Source organism: Dipodomys merriami, unplaced genomic scaffold (assembly GCF_024711535.1).
Source record: "Dipodomys merriami isolate MVZ:Mamm:240054 unplaced genomic scaffold, mDipMer1.0.p SCAF_15, whole genome shotgun sequence".
NCBI lineage: Eukaryota > Metazoa > Chordata > Mammalia > Rodentia > Heteromyidae > Dipodomys > Dipodomys merriami.
In genome coordinates this window covers 11,822,670-11,840,624 of record NW_027202826.1, presented here as the reverse complement: position 1 = coordinate 11,840,624, position 17,955 = coordinate 11,822,670, and the positions used below count along the sequence as shown (strand labels likewise).

Here is a 17,955-nt window from a genome sequence, read left to right as displayed (position 1 = left end):
GAATTGAGCTCAGGACCTTGGTGTTCTAGCTTGGCTTTTTCACTACTGGCTGGTGCTCTACCACCTGAGCCACTCCCCTATTCTTAGGGTTTTGTTTTGTTTTGTTTTGTTTTGCTAATTGAGTGTAAGAGTCTCTCGGGTTTGTCTTCCTGGATTGTTTTCACACCTTAGTTCTCAGATCTCAGTCTCCTGAGTCACTAGGATTGTGGGCTTGAGTCACTGGCACCTGACTGAGAGTATTCATTCTTTACTATAGATAACGTAGGAATTTAAATTTAATTCAGCATGTTATTCTTATTTTATGATTCATTCTTTGACAAAAGAAAGTTCTGCGTTTTGAACAAGTTCAAGTAAGTTAGACATAGATTAGAACAGACCCAACTAATCTAATTGTATTTATAACATATGGATCTCTTGTTTCTCAAAACAGGCCTACTGACTACAGCTTGTCCTTTGGATTATGAAATCAGAACTCAGTATATCCTGACCATCATGGCCCGGGATGGTGGCACACCAGCGCTGTCCTCCTCTCAGATAGTGACTGTGACTGTTCTTGATGTGAATGACCAGGCCCCGCTGTTCATGCAGCCGCTGTATGAAGCTTCTGTTAAAGAAAATCAAAGTCCAGGAGCGTTTGTCACAAGGGTTGAAGCTGAGGACAGAGATTCAGGTAATTAAGAGATAGGGAAACTGAGGGGAAATGAACCCCCACAAACAGTTGCTACTTATCCAGATTTCCAGTATTTTGCATACATGCCCAAACACATAAAAATGCATGCTTTTATTTAGCACTGGTGATTTTATTATTAGCTAGAATCCTAGAACTCTTACTCAAGCTGTGTATCCTTGAACAGACTACTAATCTTCTGTGTTCCTCTGATAGATGTGAAATGTAGATGACAGTAGTGTTTAATTGGCATTCTATTATGAGAATGAATGAATTATTACATTTACAGAGCTCAGATCAACTTCCTTCATGACTGTTGCAACTGTTATAATTTCTATCAACTCTGAATACAGATAACAATGTTGGAGTGAACAGTTACTCTGGATAGAATTTTATAAATTTCATAGACTTGCTCTTTGATGTCTTCAAATCTCTTCTGGCATTTAAGTTTCAGTAATATTAACAATATTCTGTTTTATTTTAAGCCACATAATGGTAAAAAAAAATTATAGTGCAGTGTTTTTCTATAATTTTTTACCATTATAGTGCAGTGTTTCCTATTAACATCATATTCTGAGTTTTTCCATCAGAACTAATATAGTTTAATAAGCCAGTGACTTTTAAATTTACTTTTTCCTATAGTAAGCAACACTATATTTTAGAATATTATTTTGTTCTTTTAAAAATTGTAACATATGTTTTATAGCAATAATAGCACCATCCACCTTAGATTGTTTATCAAAAAAATAACAGATTTCAATCCATACTAAATTATATGATTTTTGCCAGCCTTACATTTCTGATAAAGAGCATCATTTTAATAAAATGCGTGTGACAGGAAATTGCATGAGAGATAGCCTAGCTTTTCCTCTTTTGGCCAGAGAGGGGCAGTATGATCAAAGAGTTTATCTTCCTTTCCCAAAGAAAGACAGGGGGCTGGAGTGAGCTAACCATGTTCCTTCTCCTCCACCCCCCCACCCCCATCTGTGCTTAGAGAATTTGTTTAGCACATTTCTGCCACTATTCGTTGTCAGAGCATTGGAAACAATGGAGAACATATATAAACTTTATGTTTCCCATGCAGTAAAGTTCTATTTGGATGTGCTCTGTTGGGCTGTACATAACGAACATTTCCGACGCCGTGCACTTTAACAATTATGTAACAGTGCCTGTTGCCAGGGACAACTTTATCGATTTTACTTTTTATTTTTACAATGGAATCCACTCGCATCATTTAAGAATTGCTCTCAAATGTTTGCATGTATTAACTAAAGATGATTACTATAAATATACTCTTCTGAGTTTTTATGGTCAAGATGCCTAGCCTGAATGCCGTTTTGGAATGGGCTGTCTGCAACCTGTTCATTATAACTAGATTGAAGGCATGTTATAATAGAGATGATGGTCACAACCCTAAATTAAGATGCAACATTGTTGTTTGTGCCCCTTTGCTTCAGTGGATCTCTGCAGTATACCTTGACATCTTGAGTCTCATGCACTCCTACGAGCTTTCTACATGCTTTGGGTTTACTGGAAATTTCAATGTTTTCAGTGAGGCCAGATCTGTTAAGCAGGTGGTTATATAAATACATGTGCTATTGAATATGTTTTCCTGCAGTCTCCTTGTTTTTCCTTAGTAGGTTAAAACAATGAAATAGGATTATGCATGTGAATTAGGTGACGTAGTCAAGATTTTAACATAATTGGCATCGTGTTGGAATTTATGAATGGTTTACTTTATAGTATGTATTTTAAAAAAATACTACAGCATTACTCAAGAGCAGAGAGCTCCACATATGTTTTCTAACATTCTACAATGCAGTTTTTTTTTAATGTAGGCGTGGAGTGTTTGGCATTCAAAGCCCATGGGGATGTGAGCACAAATGTTTATGATGTATGAGTCACACTAATTCTCGCAGAAGTTTCTTCTTGTATTAAAGGGGGAGTGAACTACCAGATTTTAACTGGGGTATTAAAACTGCCCCAGCATTCAGTGTCCCCCAACAAAAGCTCCATTGTGAGTGAGCAAAGATCTATTCCTGAAACATCTCTCCCTGGCTCCCTGGCAGGAGGGGTACCCAGTGAGTCATGGGGCTGAAATGTTTGCTCCACAGTGGTGTTTACAAAATATCTTAAAAAAAACAAAAAAACAAAATATCTTACCAGTATATTGTCATGTAGAAATAAAGAATGTGATTCTTGTCTCCTAGAAATGTATTCCCTTACCTGAATGAACTACATCTCATTCCTAGAAAATCTGTCTCTGTGCTGGATGTACCCTGGAACCCTCCAAACCTATACTTGCAGCCAATTAAATTCATTAAGTTTAAAATATAAGAAGCTTCTAATTTCGGAAGTGCAAAATATGGGGAACAGGTGTCTTAGATAAGTGATCTTTGCACTTTGGCTTTTGAGTCTCATGGCTTTATCTGCATGGGCAAAACAAAACAAAAGAAGTACCATTCTGTTCACTCTTCAAGGGAGACTTCTTTGTATTTGGATCAAGGGATATGAAAGGTAAAACACCTCATGCATGGACATTTGTAAGAATGTTCACTTTAGTAGACACTGTACTTGGCAAAAATATCCATCGACTCTCTGTGTGTACTTAGTAGGTACTCGCTGAAAAGCCCTCTGGTTCTTCACCAGCACCATTTCCCCAGTTTTAGATTCAACATAACCCAGGGTACGTGGGAAGATCCACCAGATGGAGGCACAGATCAATCTTACTTTGTGCCCCGTTCTAATAACTGATTTTTACCCAGGTCTTACCGGAGGAATTTAGAGGTAGGCCAGACCATTGCGCATTCCAAAACTTGAATCTTCCAATTTGAAGTCATGGGACTTTGCGAGAGAAAGTTACAAGGGCATGCTAATGGAAGGTACCACCTACTTAGGCTACCGAGTCTAGTACTCACCACCTAATTAGTACTTCTGCCAACCCTTAGTACTGTCCTGCTTACCTGTCCCTGAGATTTGATTGACCATCTTTATGTAAATTTCTCCTATAAGTTATTTACAGAAATACTAAAAGAAAAAAAGAAGAAAGACCAATCACGACTTCACTCACTCAGACGACATTCCCTGTTAACCCTTTGGTCTATACCCTTACTGCATTAAATACATTGTATTATTACCATGTATTTGTTTATTAGTCTGTCTCCTCTCTAGATTATAAACTCCTGGATTCAGGACATTTTATCTATTTTTATCACAGATCCTTAAGATAATGCAAGGTTTGATATCAGAGCTCAATAGATACTTTGGACCAAAGGATCTGGGAGAGCAAAGCAAGGACGTGACTTGCTTCATTTCAGATTCCTTCATGTGTGCATTCCTTCCAACACCCATGCACAATCCTTTTTGTTTTAGATTGCCTAAGGGTACAGGCATTTTGTAGTTGATGAATTCTTTATCTAATAAGATGTTCTTTCCAAACTTTAATCTGGAAAGAGCCTTCTCCCCTAGTTAGAATTAGAATTCTTTAGTAATTCTCAATTGTATTTTATAAAAGTTAGGGGGAGCAAAGTTTTGTTTTTTTTTTTAAAAAAAATGTCAGTTCTGGGGCTTGAACTCAGGGCCTAGATGCTATCCCTGAGCTTTTTATGCTGAAGGCTAGGGTTCTACCACTTGGTCCATAGCTCCACTTACAGTTTTTGTTTTGATTTTTGGGTTTTTTTGGAGGTTTTTGTGGAGTTCAGTCTTCCAAACTTTTCTGTCTGGGCTGGCTTTGAGCTTTGATCCTCAGATCTCAGCCTCCTGAGTAGCTAGGATTACAGGTGTAGCCATCGGTACCCAGCTAGTCTTGTCTTTTTATTAGCTTACTAGCTAGGTGTTTTATGAAGTGAGTCCAGTTTACCTCCTTTAATTCCTGTTCCTTTCTCTAGGACAGACTTTTTTTGTAAGCTTTTATTTCCTGGGAAAGTATTTAGGTTCTTTCCGTCTTTCTCTAGTCTCTCTTAATGAACTCTAACATTGCAGCAAGACTACAGCCATGAGAAAGTGACTGTGTTTCAAAACCTTTACATGAACAAGGAAGGGGTCAGATCGGGCCAGTGATCTATAGTTCGCCATTCTCTGGTCTGACATACATGTCTAAGATATCTAACTCATTACTTCCAAGTTTCATGAGGTCATCAAGTAGAGGATAAATGAGCTGTCCTATTAGATAAATTTTTGGAGTGTGCTAGGTTTCTATGATTTGAGCCAAAAAGAGAAGGGGGAAAACCATTAGTCATTACAGCTAGAGAAAAATATAATTGAATTGAAAAAATTTTAGGATAGAGATTGATGGAATTCACAGGAAAATTTCGAGAGAGTCGTTAAAGAATTATTTTTGTATTAGAGATGGCACAACAGAGATGGAGTTAATGACCGATGGAGAAGGCTATAAGAGTTCTTTCCCAATGCCCCATTTCTTTGAAGTACAAAGGAAGTGACTTGTGAGTGACTTGAATGGACAGGGAAAAGTTGCCAGATGACAGTGACATTTCAGTGGTCTCCATCTGTTTTGTTGTGACATTTTTCAGTCTCAAGATCTGTTGGACAATTAAGGAGAACAGAGAGATGTAAGAAATTGGTCTCAATATCCAAAGGGATAGTTGTGAAGTTTCTCTGAGCTGAGTCTTTGCTGGACATCCATATTTGGCAAAAAGCCACAGGACCTAAGTAAAGAAGCAAGGTTGCTGAAGCGAAAGCTCATGGTCCTGAACTGGATAGGAAAGAAAAAAATGGAGGAAAAGGGCTTTGAAGGGCATCAAGAAGAAGTCAGAGGGTGCAAGTGGTCGATCTAGGAGCAGGTATATGGGTATATGTACACACACAAGCACATGTGTTGGAACACTCACATTCTTCAGCAGAATATGTCCTCAGGATATCACAAAATGTCTTCAGATCCAGATTTCCATTTGGCTTAGCCAACTGATGGAATTAGACTAAATCTAATTCATTTTTTACTTTCCTACTTCTCAAGTATGAGGATGTCATGTTTTTTTTTTCTTTTCTTTCCTTTTTTTTTTTTTTCCTGGAGGGTTACAAGGGTGTGAGGAGGAAGAAGCGAGTCACTGATTGAAACCACAAAAATATGGGGAGAATTATGGGAAGAATTATTTTCAAAATGTGAAGTCATTTCTCACTCTAGATAAGAGACTCACTACAAAGTTAAAAAGAAAAAAGAAAAAGCAAGAATCACTGTGTAAGCGTCTCTGTGGGTTTGCCTACAGGGGCAGGGCATAAACAGAATCCTTTAGCTGAGTACAACCTTCTAAATAGTAGGTCAGTCTACAGACACTGTCATGTGTCCCCCAAGTTTACAATTATGTCATTAAATAGCAATCAGGGGTGTTAGAAGGAATAATTAGGAATATGTTGTAGGGTTGCATACTCGTAAGAAAAAATTATGGGAAGGAAAAAATCCCAAGCATTCACTGTGGGGAGGTCTCAGAAGACTTTTGAAAAGTCACTCAGTGCAGCTTAGAGGTCTTTATTTTGCAAGCACAGCCAATGAGATGTTTCTCTTACCTTGATTTGAAGGCTGATTAGGGATCCTGCCTCTCTCATCTATGGAAAAGGAACATGTTCAAGGGGAAATGAGTAAGAAATTGGTCACATTATCCGAAGGGATGGTTGTGAATTTCTCTTCCCCTGCTCCCCCCCTTTTTTTTAAGGAATCAACTCCCAACTTCAGTTTGAAATCATGCCAGGTGCTACCTCTGGGCTTTTCAAGATCAATCCTGACAGTGGAGAGGTGGTGACAGCCACCATACTGGACAGAGAAATTCAGCAAGTTTTTACCCTTCTAGGTAAGGGATTCCTACCCCTACTCCTGTTCTCACCCCAACCTCTTTCCCTATTTCCCCCCACCCCAACCCTCCAAGTGCTAAAGATTAGGAAGATCAGCAATGTAAATTTTACAGTTCAGTAGGGTGTCTTTAAATGAGCTGTTATTGATCCAAGCCACTCCATTAGTTTAATCTGACGCTGTTTAGTTAACACGACATAGTTTCCAGGTGAGTTAATGGCCACAACCCATCTGTCTTCTTTGTGTCCCATGCCAGTGCTTGTGCGGGATAGGGGAGCCCCTGAACTATCTAGCACCACAACAATTCTTTGCACTGTTGAAGATGAAAATGACCACGCCCCGGAATTTATTGTCCCTGACCATGACATCGAGGTTCTAGAGAACCGAGAGCCAGAGACTATCTATACTGTTTGGGCCTCTGATCAGGATGCTGGCAATAATGGAACTGTCAGATATCACATAATACGTAAGTATCTTTAAATTAAAATTCCCTCTAGGATGCAGACTGGGTTGATATACGGTATATGGTCATTCTTCTATATTGGGTATCTGTTTTATTTCCCTATGAAATGCACATGCAGTAAGAGCTGATGGCACTATGGGCATCCTCACTACCTCTGCTGAATTCAGACATTCTGAACCACTGCCCTCCATGTTTGTTTGTTTGTTTGTTGGTCATGGGGCTTGAACTCATGGCCTCGGCACTATCCCTGAGCTCTTTTGCTCAAGACTAGCACTCTACAACTTCGAGCCACAACTCCACTTCCAGTTTTCTGGCAGTTAATTGGAGATGAGAGTCATCTGGACTTTTCAGCCTGGGGATTCGCAGGGATCAGCCTTCTGAGTAGCTAGGATTGCAGGCATGAGCCACCAGCGTCCAGCCTAAAGCTGGGCCTGTAATCCTAGAAGGTAGAAGCAGGAGGATTGAATGTCTAGGTCAGCCTGGGCAAAGGTAGTGATGAGACCTTGTCTCAAAAATAAAATAAAAACAAAAAGACTGGGCATGCTATAGAGCTTGGTGGCGAGTCCTTGCCTCGCACTGCAAAAATACAATAAAATAAAAAGAAGGAGGAGGAAAGCCCTCAAGGCTATGACTTGAGACACAGTTCTAGTGTGATAGCCTTTCCTGTCTAGGCTTGCTTCAAACTGTGATCCTCAGATCTCAGCCTCCTGACCTGCTAAGATTATAGGTGTGAGCTGTATTACAGTGCTTGACTGTATCTTGTTTTTAATTCCTTAAAATAATATTTCATTCCTTTATCCTTGTAGGGGACCATATAAGACCCTCAAAATCATTTGGCAGGACAGACCCACGTATTCTCATTGTCTGCCTATTTTGATAATTTTGTATGGATGAAGAGTGATGTCATTAATATTTAAATGGCCCTTGGCAGATAAAAGTAATCAGGAAATAAATTTTTAGCAGTACTTGGGTTTGAACTCAGGGTCTTAGGCTTGCCAAACAGGTGTTCTACCACTTGAGCCATGCCTCCAGGCCTTTTTGCTTTAGTTATTTTTTGCATAAGGCCAACCTGAACTGCAGCTCTCCTATTTACACTGGTGCATAGCTAAGATGAAGGTGCCCACTACTACACCCAGCTTTTTATTTATTATTTATTTATTATTATCGTTTAGTCCTAAGGGGTTTCAATTCAACATGTCAGTTAGTGAGTAAAATACATTTTGATTAGTGTTACCCCTTTCAGCATTCTCTCCCATCTACTCCCCACCTTTTATTCAATAACAATGGGTCTTGCTAATCTGTTGTGAGGGGGCCGGCCTCAATCTTTGATCCTTTAGATCTCAGCCTTCTGTAATAACTAGTGAGCCATTGTGGCTGGTTTAGGAAAGAAATATTTTTAAAGAATATATATTCATAAACATATTTGTATATATAATGTTAGCAAACAGATATCACCTTTGCAATTCAAATACATTTTTCATTGCTTTCTGTAACAGATGGGAACACCAATGACTCCTTCGCTATTCATGAAATGTCAGGGGAACTGTCGACCACACATGCCTTGGACAGGGAGCAAGTCAGTAATTTCACGCTACTCATCCTCTGCTCTGACTTGGGGCGTCCACCTCGGAGCTCTGTGCTGCAGTTGCAAGTCAGGGTTTTGGATGACAATGACAACAGCCCCTCCTTTCCTCTGCTGTATTACCAGTCTTCCGTGAGAGAAGATGCTCAAGTAGGGACTGTGGTTCTGGTCCTGTCAGCCAAGGATAGGGACCTGGGCCGGAATGGGCAAACAGAGTACTTTCTGATGGACGAGTCTTCCAGTGCATTCACCATTGATTCTGCAGCAGGCATTCTGAGAACTACCCTCACTCTGGACCGGGAAACCACATCTCAGTATACATTTCGAGCCGTGGCCAGAGACTGTAGCATCCAGGGCTCAAGAAGCACCACAGTAACTGTAAACATAGCTGTCACTGATGCTAACGACAATGACCCCATTTTGGAACAGAACCCTTTTGATATCTTCCTTTCACCCCAGTTGCCAACAAACCAAACGATTGCTTTTTTGAGAGCCCATGATCCAGACATGGGACCCAATGGAACTGTCTCTTTTAGTTTTGCTGATGCTCAGTCAGTGGTTTCTATTGACGCGTACACAGGAGAAATTACGCTTCGGCAAAATCCATCTTCAGAACATTTTCCTCTCTGGTTACAGTTAAGAGTCACCGATCATGGGGCCCCAGCCAGGGCAACCACCGGCCTTGTGGTCATTCACACGGAAGGAGAAGCTGTAAAGGTTTCCTTCAGCCAGCGTGTATATAAAGGATTTGTGATGGAAAATTGTGAGGCAGGTGAGTGTCCCCTCAAGTCGTTTGTAGACTCTGTCTGCTTTGATTTTTTTAAATGTTCAGTACTATAGATGGAATGCTTTTGAAGATTCAGTGGGAAACTTCTGAGTGGAGGGTGCATGTGGTAGAGGCTGCTTGCCTCGTGGTGGCCAGGGACTAGAGAGGAAAGGCCCATGCCCAGACTGTCTTCCCTCCTTCCATCCCACCCCTTACTCTCTACTCTCTTGAGCTTTTTCCTTTGAAATGGTGGCATTCACATTTAGGGTTTTTCTCCCCCACACACACACCTCAAGAATCTCTGAAACACCTTCACAGATATACCCAGACATGCATTTTACTTATCCCTTCTGGCCTCTCTCAGCCTAGTCAAGATGATGGTCAAGATTAACCATCACAATGTCAATTACAGTTTCCAATTTAAAAGTAAGTCTCAGTAGGCAAAATCTCTGTAAGAATGAATTACTCACTTATTCATGAGTGTTTGTACCTAGAAGTTGCGGTCAACCATAGGCAGAGACTGGTCAGCCAGCAGGATGACCAGAAGAGTGGTCCATGGAGCTCCCTGTCCATCCTATTCCTACTGCTGCCCAGCCCTGTCCCCTTGCTCCCCCTCACGCCCAAATTTGAATCTAGGTTAGAGAGACTTCAACCATCTTGTTGAGTCCTGTTAAAAGCTCAGGGTAGAGCTAGGCACTGGTGGCTCATGGTTATAATGCTGAGATCTGAGAATGGTGGTTAGAAGCCAGTGGGGGCAGGAACGTTTGTGAGACTTAACCTTCAATTAACCACCAAAAATCTGGAAGTGGAGCAGTGGTAGAGTGCTTGCTTTGAGGGGGAAAAACCCTCAGGGACAATGCTTAAACCCTGAATGTAAGCCAAAACAAAATAAAACCAAAGCTAAAGATAAGCCACTTGGTGGCCAACAGTGTCCAAGCCTACTACAGCGTGTAAAGAAACTTCTAGAAGCGAGCTTCGGTTTCTCTTGTTTCCCTTCTGATGAACCAGCAATTGTTTCCTCTGCCTAGGCTGTTCACAAATGCATATATTTCTGTGAATTTTATTATTCTGGAAAAACTGAAATGATATATGATGTTTATACCCTGATTTGAAGTAAACACTCAAACTTGGGAAAAGTTGAAATAATATTAAAACACGATGACACATGGGGGCACTCTAACTAGTAAAATAGACAATATTGTCAAGTAAATTACTGAGATCTTGGTATTTTGGAGGGGGGAAAAAGAACCCTTCTTTTGACCCTTTGGCAGTTGATCCAGTGACTTCTGGCTGCTACTGTCTATGTGCAGGGCCAGATGTTAGAGTACAGAACTGTGACTGGGGTTGGTACAGCTCGGGGGAGCTCTGTGTGGCTCCATGCATGGCACAGGGACAGGCAGGTTCTTCTCTTCCCATAAAGTGGAAACAGAATGACCTGTCCCTGGCTGCTGGTAGCTCTACCTGTAATCCCAGCTACTTAGGAGATCGAGATCTGAAGATCACAGTTCAAAGCCAGCTTGGACAAACAGTCCATATCTCTAATTTGCTGGAAGTGAAGCTGTCACTCAAGTGATAGAACATCATCATCCTTGAGTAAAAAAGCTAAGGAATAGTGCCTAGGCCTTGAGTACTGAACGTGTGCACACACATGCACACGCACACACATGAAACTTGCCACTGGTGTACTGTAAAAATTAAATTGAGTTGTAAAGAATTCTTATCATCACCTGGATTTACTATTATTGCTATTTTTCTCCATCTCAAATGCCTACTTGCAGTTTATAAAGTAACTGGGTTATACATTCTCAGCAGAGTAAGTAGTAATTTCAAAACAGTTGTATGGCCATGACAAAACAATTGTAAAGCCTTATCATCCAGTTTATTTTTCTCTCCAAAACTAGATAAGTGTTATACTTTCCAAGGAGATAGATGACATTGGCTCTGAAATACAGCTCAACATATACATTCTTTTTGTTTTTTCCTTTTGTGCTGGTTATGGGGCTTGAAATCAGGACCTGGGCTCTATCCTTGAGATTCTTTTGGTCAAGGCTAGCACCCTAAGCACTCTACCACTTGAGCCAGAATGCCACTTCTGGCTTTTTGGTAGTTTATTGGAGATAGAGAGTCTCACACATTTTCCAGCTTGAGCTGGCTTTGAACCACAATCCTCAGATCTCAGCATCCTGAGTAGTTAGGATTACAGGCTTGAGCCACTGGCACCTGGCCCCACATATAAATTCTTATGAGGAGGAAAAGAAGAAAGCAAATAGTGTCCATCCTTCCCCTATCATGACAGTCTCATAGGTGGAATGGCATTCATAGGAATGAGTACCGTCTAGGCGGCCATTTATAATATGGATCTCATGACCTGTCTTCTGATTCAAAGGTAGCTCCACAGGAGATGGAAGACCTGAGGCAAGACCAGGTTTTTCTCACCTGAGGCAGGTTTTAACTTTGAATCATCCCAGTTATACATGTAAGCCTCAGACAAAGACCTCGTTTATTAAAATAGCTGGGTGCTCCATCCCCAGGGTGACCAGATGTCTGTACTTGTAAGCCCTTATGAAGGAGGCTAGAAAGTATGCACAGACCATGATGCTTTCACGTTTATTTTTTAAAGCAGGATTTCTCTGTGGATTATAGTAGTCTTGTTGAAATGACCAGTTTTCTTTTTCTAGAGAAAAAAGAAAAGATGCAGGAAGCCAAGTGGTAATCAGAAAGTTGCTTGCTAATCCTAAGCAATTAAGAGCAGGAGATGAGTCAAGTGTTGACTATCCCCAGCCGGTCATCCTATTTCCTGGAGCTGAGCTTCCCCGGCATTCACTGCCAGGCTGGGCTCCACTATGCTTCATGGACTGTCTGCACCTCCAGTGCTCACCACCTACTTCTGGTTCACACATTCCTCACTGTGGCTAAGCCTTGTGTCTCACTCCAGGCTTCCATCCTGGGAGCCTTTTTATGGTGTCCTTATGGTGATTCTGCCTAACCCTCTGTTCCAAACCATTATGTTTTGTTGGTAAATGTAATCAGGGTTAATATTTCAAAACTCTATTGAGCTGGGTGCTGGGGGCTCATACATAGCTACTCAGGAGGTTAAGATCTGAGGATCAAGGTTTGAAGCCAGCCCTGGGCAAAAAAGTCCTCAGAAAAAGCCCCAGAAAGGTCTGGGGCTTGAACTCATGCCCTCAGAGCTGTTCCCTCAGCTTTTGTGCTCAAGGCTGGTATTCTGCCACTGGAGCCACAGCTTCACTACCAGCTTTTTGGTGGTTAATTGGAGATAAGAGTTTCACAGGCTTTCCTGCCCTGCCTGACTTTGAACTGTGATCCTCAGATCTCAGCCTTCTGAGTAGCTAGCTGTGACCCATTGGCGCCTGGCTATTTCATTTTTAGTGTAGTTTTCCATGTACAACTTTCCCCTTTGTACTGCTTTGCTGCATCCCATAATAATCATGATGAGGTCCTTTTGTTTTCATCTCAAGATAGTTTCTTTCTAATTTCCTTGTTTACTTCTTTGTTGATGCATTGGTTGTTCACATATTTGGGGATTTTCCAGTTTTCCTTTTCCTAATGATTTCAAGTTTCATTTTGTTGTGGTTGGAAAAGATATTTGGTCTGATTTCAGTCTTGCTAAATTTACTAGCATTTGCTTTGTGACCTAGCATGTGAGCTATCCTGGAGAAAGTTCTGTGTGTCCTTGAGGAAAAGCGTATTCAACGTACTCCATGCATGTCGTCTACATACAACGTTCTACAGATTCATTCACGTCATCTGTTCTTTGTGTTATCTTCTGTTCAGTTGATCTATCAGTTAGTTGTCAATGTTTGCTTCTTTTGGGTGTTTTGCTGGCAGGTGCGGGTATTTGTGATTGTTGTATCTTCCTGGTTACTGGATACTTTTATGGTTGTATAATACCCTTGTCTCTCCATTTCCACCCATGAGTTGTATAGTTCATTTTCATCAATATCCAGTGTGCTCTATTGCTGCACTTAGAAACACAAAGTTTGGCTGGGAAGGTAGCTCAGTGGTAGAGTGCTTTCCTTGCATGCGTGAGTCCCTGGGTTCGATTCCTCAGATAAGCAGATAAGCAGAAAAAGCCAGAAGTGGTGTTGTGGTAGAGTGCTCACCTTGAGCTAAAGAGCTGAGGGACAGCACCTAGGCCCAGAGGTCAAATCCCATGACCGACCCCCCCCAAAAAAAAAAACAGAAAAAGAAAAAAGAAAGAAAGAAACACAAAGGTGTAATACCCTTCTATCATGCAACCTGTTTCTCAGACCTTAGCAGTTTGAACTCTGCCTTGATTGGGTATTTGGTTAATGGTTGATTGTCATCCCAGTGTGTACCTACTGTGAGCACTTAGTGTGGGATCTGGCTTACAAAGGTAATAACTATTTCAATGAATAACTTAATGAAAATATAGTGTAGTAATAATGATTGTATTTGCTCTTGCTTTTCTATGAAATTTTCTCTCTCTAAAAACATTCATGTTTTGAAACCTAATTTTACAGGTACTTCTGTTGTGACTGTAGAGGCTTTTGTTTCTGATTCAATCCAGGACAGTATTGAATATTCAATATTTAGAGGAAATGAAGATGGAATATTTTCCCTGGGTTCCAAATCAGGTAATCCTTTTTGTCTTACAAGAACTTTATTTTGTGTTTCTAGTAATACATACTTCTATAAAATTAGAAGGGTAGAAGTAAATAATTGCTAGGACAAATAATTTATAAGTAAAATCTTTCATAGTAGCTGATGAAAAGTTATGAGAAAACTGGAACTATGAATTTGAGTATGTGTCCTTACTAAGAATTCTGTTCTGAATTTCCATCCTGCTCCTTGATGTTTTGAAGATGGATTGATTCTTATTTATAACTTAACTCCTGACATTTGGGAAAACTAGATATATAATTAGGGTGATCATTGATACTGAATTTGATGTGGAAATGAGCACATATTCTTTAGAGAATTTTCTTCAGAGATTTTTCTAATTTTCTCTGAAAATCAACAATGCAGCAAAGAGTTTCCAAGTGGTAGTAAAAAATATTTCCAAGCACAGAATGCATTAAAGTTAGTTTTAATAAAAACTGGCTGTGTCTTAGATGAATACCAATTGATTGTTCCCAGGAACAGTTTTTTTTGGGGTGTGTGTGTGTAATAACTATATAGTACATGTGTATCTACGGCTTCATCATCAAACTGAAGTAAGAATGATTCTAATAATTTCTGTGTTACTCTACCACTGTTTTATTTCATCTATACTACATGTACATGAGGAATATGGAGAGGGATTGAGGTCTGAAGCAATAGGTTCTCTCCCAGGGCACGTAGCCCTTGGTAAGCAACTTTCTGAGGCAGTCTGTAGGAAGTCTTCATCTCTTCACCATGGTGGAGTGAAGGGATGGTGCTGGAAGCATGTTGGCCTAAGAAAATTGTCGGACATCACGCCTTCTTTCTCACAGGCCATCATTTCTGTGCCTACCCCATACCTTCTCAAAGACAGATAAGCAAACAAACAAGACAAAAGGAAAAGAAACAGAAACAACAAGAAACAAAAAACCTCTTGTCTTTGCAAACTGTTTTTCTCATATCACAGACTTTCTCTAGCATCATTGTCTTTGTATTGGGATTTATGATTTTGTCTCAACAGCTCTGGAAATGAGCTGAGAATACTCTTAATTCTTTCAAATTATCATGATTAGTATTTTTAATAGCTGTTGCTTTCCTTTATTGTGATTTTAAGTGATATTTTAAACTTTTTTCTTCATGAATTTTTTATTTTTAATTTTTTGCTGGTCCTGGGGCTTGAACTCAGGGCCTGGGCTCCATTCCCTGAGCCTCTCTGTGCTCAAGGCAAGTGCTCCACCACTTGAGCCACAAGCCACTTCCTGCTTTTTCTGTTTATGTGGTACAGGGCTTCATTCATGCTAGGCAAGCTCTCTACCACTAATCCACCTTCCCAGCCTCATAATTGTTTTTTTTCTTATTACAAAGGTGATGTACAGAAGGGTTATAGATACATTGGTCAGGTGAAGAGTACTTTTCTTTTTGGACAGTGTCACCCTTTCCCTCGCTCTCTCCCCGTTTTTCCTTCCCATCTCCCCCCACAAGTTGTATAGTTCATTTTCAACATAGTGTCTAGTTAGTACCACCCTTTGTCCCACCATTTCGTGCCTACCCCTTACCTTCTCAAAGACAGATAAGCAAACAAACAAGACAAAAGGAAAAGAAAACAAAAACAGCAACAAGCAAAAGAACCTCTTGTCTTTGCAAACTGTTTTTCTCTCATCACAGACTTTCTCTAGTATCATTTTCTTTGTATTGAAATATCCCTTCGGGATTTATGATTTTGTCTGAAAAATAGCTTTTATTATGTCTTTGTTTTAATATATGTATTTTTGCTGGTTTCATAATTCTAGATTCACAGTTAATTTCTCTTATCATAGTAAGATATTTTTCTGTCTTCTGGCTTCTCGGAATGTCATTCACTTGTAGTCAAGTAATAGTACATACTCTTTTTTTTCACTTTTTAAATTTCTTTGTCCTATTTCCAAAAGCTCTCTGTTTTTCAACTTTTCTTGATCTTAAAAAACAATTGTTGCTCCTTGATCTGAGGTTCTTTTTACTTATTTTTTGTCAGTTGGGGGTCTGGAAGCTGTACCTGAGCTGCTTTGTGGTCGAGGCTAGCACTCTACCATGAGCCACAGCACCATTTCTGGTTTTCTGGTGGTTAATTGGAGATGAGTCTCATGGACTATCCTGCCTGGGCTGGCTTTGAACAGTGATCCTCAGATCTCAGCCTTCTGAATAGCTAGGATGACAGGTGTGAGCTACCGGTGCCAGGCTTCGGTTCTTTTTTAATGTATGTAAATGTATATCTGGGGATGTAGCTCACTGGTAAAGTGCTTGCCTCAAATGGGTGAGTCCCTGGGTTGGCTGCCTAACCCTACAAAATAGAAGGTGTGTGTGTGTTTATGATACAAGAGGATACATAATTCTGCGTGCAGTAATTTCAGCATTGTGTTTAAATGCTGCTCCTGCAGTCTGTGGGTTTGCTTGCTATCATCCATTATGTAGTATTTTGCTTGTAAGCACAGAGCTGTTCCTTTTCCTTGTAGCTTTGCCAGAGCATCCTTTGAAGTCTAGATTGTACCTGTTAGAGAAGATGTTCTTTCCCTTCAGAAATTCACCTGGAGACCTCAAGTGGAAACTACTTTAAATTTAACTCATAGGTGCTTTTAAAAAGTAGCGAACTAGGACAATATGGCTACTATAACTTCAAGCTTAAGCTAATGGATTCTCATAGGTAATTTTCTTCCTTCCTCTTAGTCAAGACCAAAGCTAAGAAAATAAAGTTTCTATGTATCCATTTTTAGTTGTTTGTTTTTTTTTTCGTTGGTCGTGGGGCTTGAACTCTGGGCCTGGGTGCTGTCCCTCAGCTCTTCAGCTCAAGGCGAGCACTCTACCATTTGAGCCACAGTGCCACTTCGGTTTTCTAGTGGTTTATTGGAGATAAGAGTCTCACAGAGTTTCCTGCCTGGGCTGGCTTTGAACCTCGATCCTCAGATCTCAACCTCCTGAGTAGCTAGGATTACAGGCATGAGCCACCAGTGCCCGGTTGTTTTTCATTTTTAATAGTGATCAGTCATTTGGGATACAACACACACACACACACACACACACACACACACACACACACACACACACACACACACACACACACACACACACACACACACACACACACACACACACACACGCACACACACACTGTTTTGGGTTTCAACTGTATGTTGTTTTTCTTCTATTAGCCCCTTAACCTTTTTGGGTTTTATGGGTTTTTATGGGTTTTATGGGTTTTTCTCACCTTGTCTTATATACTTTATGCAATGATCAGAGATGCAGCTTGAAGTAGAAGGTCCTGGGAGAAACCCTCACAACAAACATGGGGCTTGGGGTTCCTGCTTTCCTCCCTGGATTCCTGTTTTGTCCTTTGGGACTTTCATACAATGGTACCAACTCAGTAATGAATTTTCATGCACACACATATACATGTATATGCATATGTAACGTGTTTATATGTGCATATGTATCTCATCAAGCAATTCACTTGTTTTTTTTTATCATGTATCAGTCAAGGACATGATTTGCCATATTGCTGTCAAGAAGGCTTTTTCAAAGCTTGAATTATGATATGAAAGGAATCTCTCCCGCTGTCTTTGGCACATTATCACTAAACTTGTGTCTAAAAGTAGCTCACGTAGGTTTTCCGGATGTGTGTATTTTAAATCATAAACTGATTAAAATGGAAAACCGGTATGCAGAATGCATTCGTAAAAATGATCTCTAAAGTTGTGGTCACTTTTCCTGGAGATAAACATGTAAGGAACCTCTCGGTTCCATAATTATAATCCAACGACTGACTTTTGTATTTAAACTTCATGCCACTTTGGATTAAAAACATTTATTACTGTCTAAACCAGCATAATTTTAGAATTTGACTGAGATTGTGAATGTAAATAACAGATGGTAGTGTTCAGTCCATTATTTGGTAGATTGACATAAAACAAAGATGGTCAAACTTCACTGTTTCAAGGAGAGTTTTCATAGCAGGAGAGAGTTTAAAAGCTATTGGATAACATAAATATTTGTCACATTCTGCTTTAGATTCATTGGTGTGGAT

The 17,955-nt window shown here is 40.1% G+C and overlaps 1 protein-coding gene across 1 annotated transcript in view; it reads left to right on the top strand.

The window, feature by feature from the left end:
* The window catches only part of Dchs2 (dachsous cadherin-related 2), a 153,138-nt gene that overhangs the window by 110,793 nt on the left and 24,390 nt on the right, over nucleotides 1-17,955 (top strand). The window contains exons 12-16 of the mRNA XM_070021972.1: nucleotides 431-670; nucleotides 6,334-6,468; nucleotides 6,724-6,933; nucleotides 8,427-9,284; nucleotides 13,784-13,897. Of these exons, the coding sequence (XP_069878073.1) occupies nucleotides 431-670; nucleotides 6,334-6,468; nucleotides 6,724-6,933; nucleotides 8,427-9,284; nucleotides 13,784-13,897 (1,557 nt within the window). The remainder of the gene's footprint in view (nucleotides 1-430; nucleotides 671-6,333; nucleotides 6,469-6,723; nucleotides 6,934-8,426; nucleotides 9,285-13,783; nucleotides 13,898-17,955) is intronic.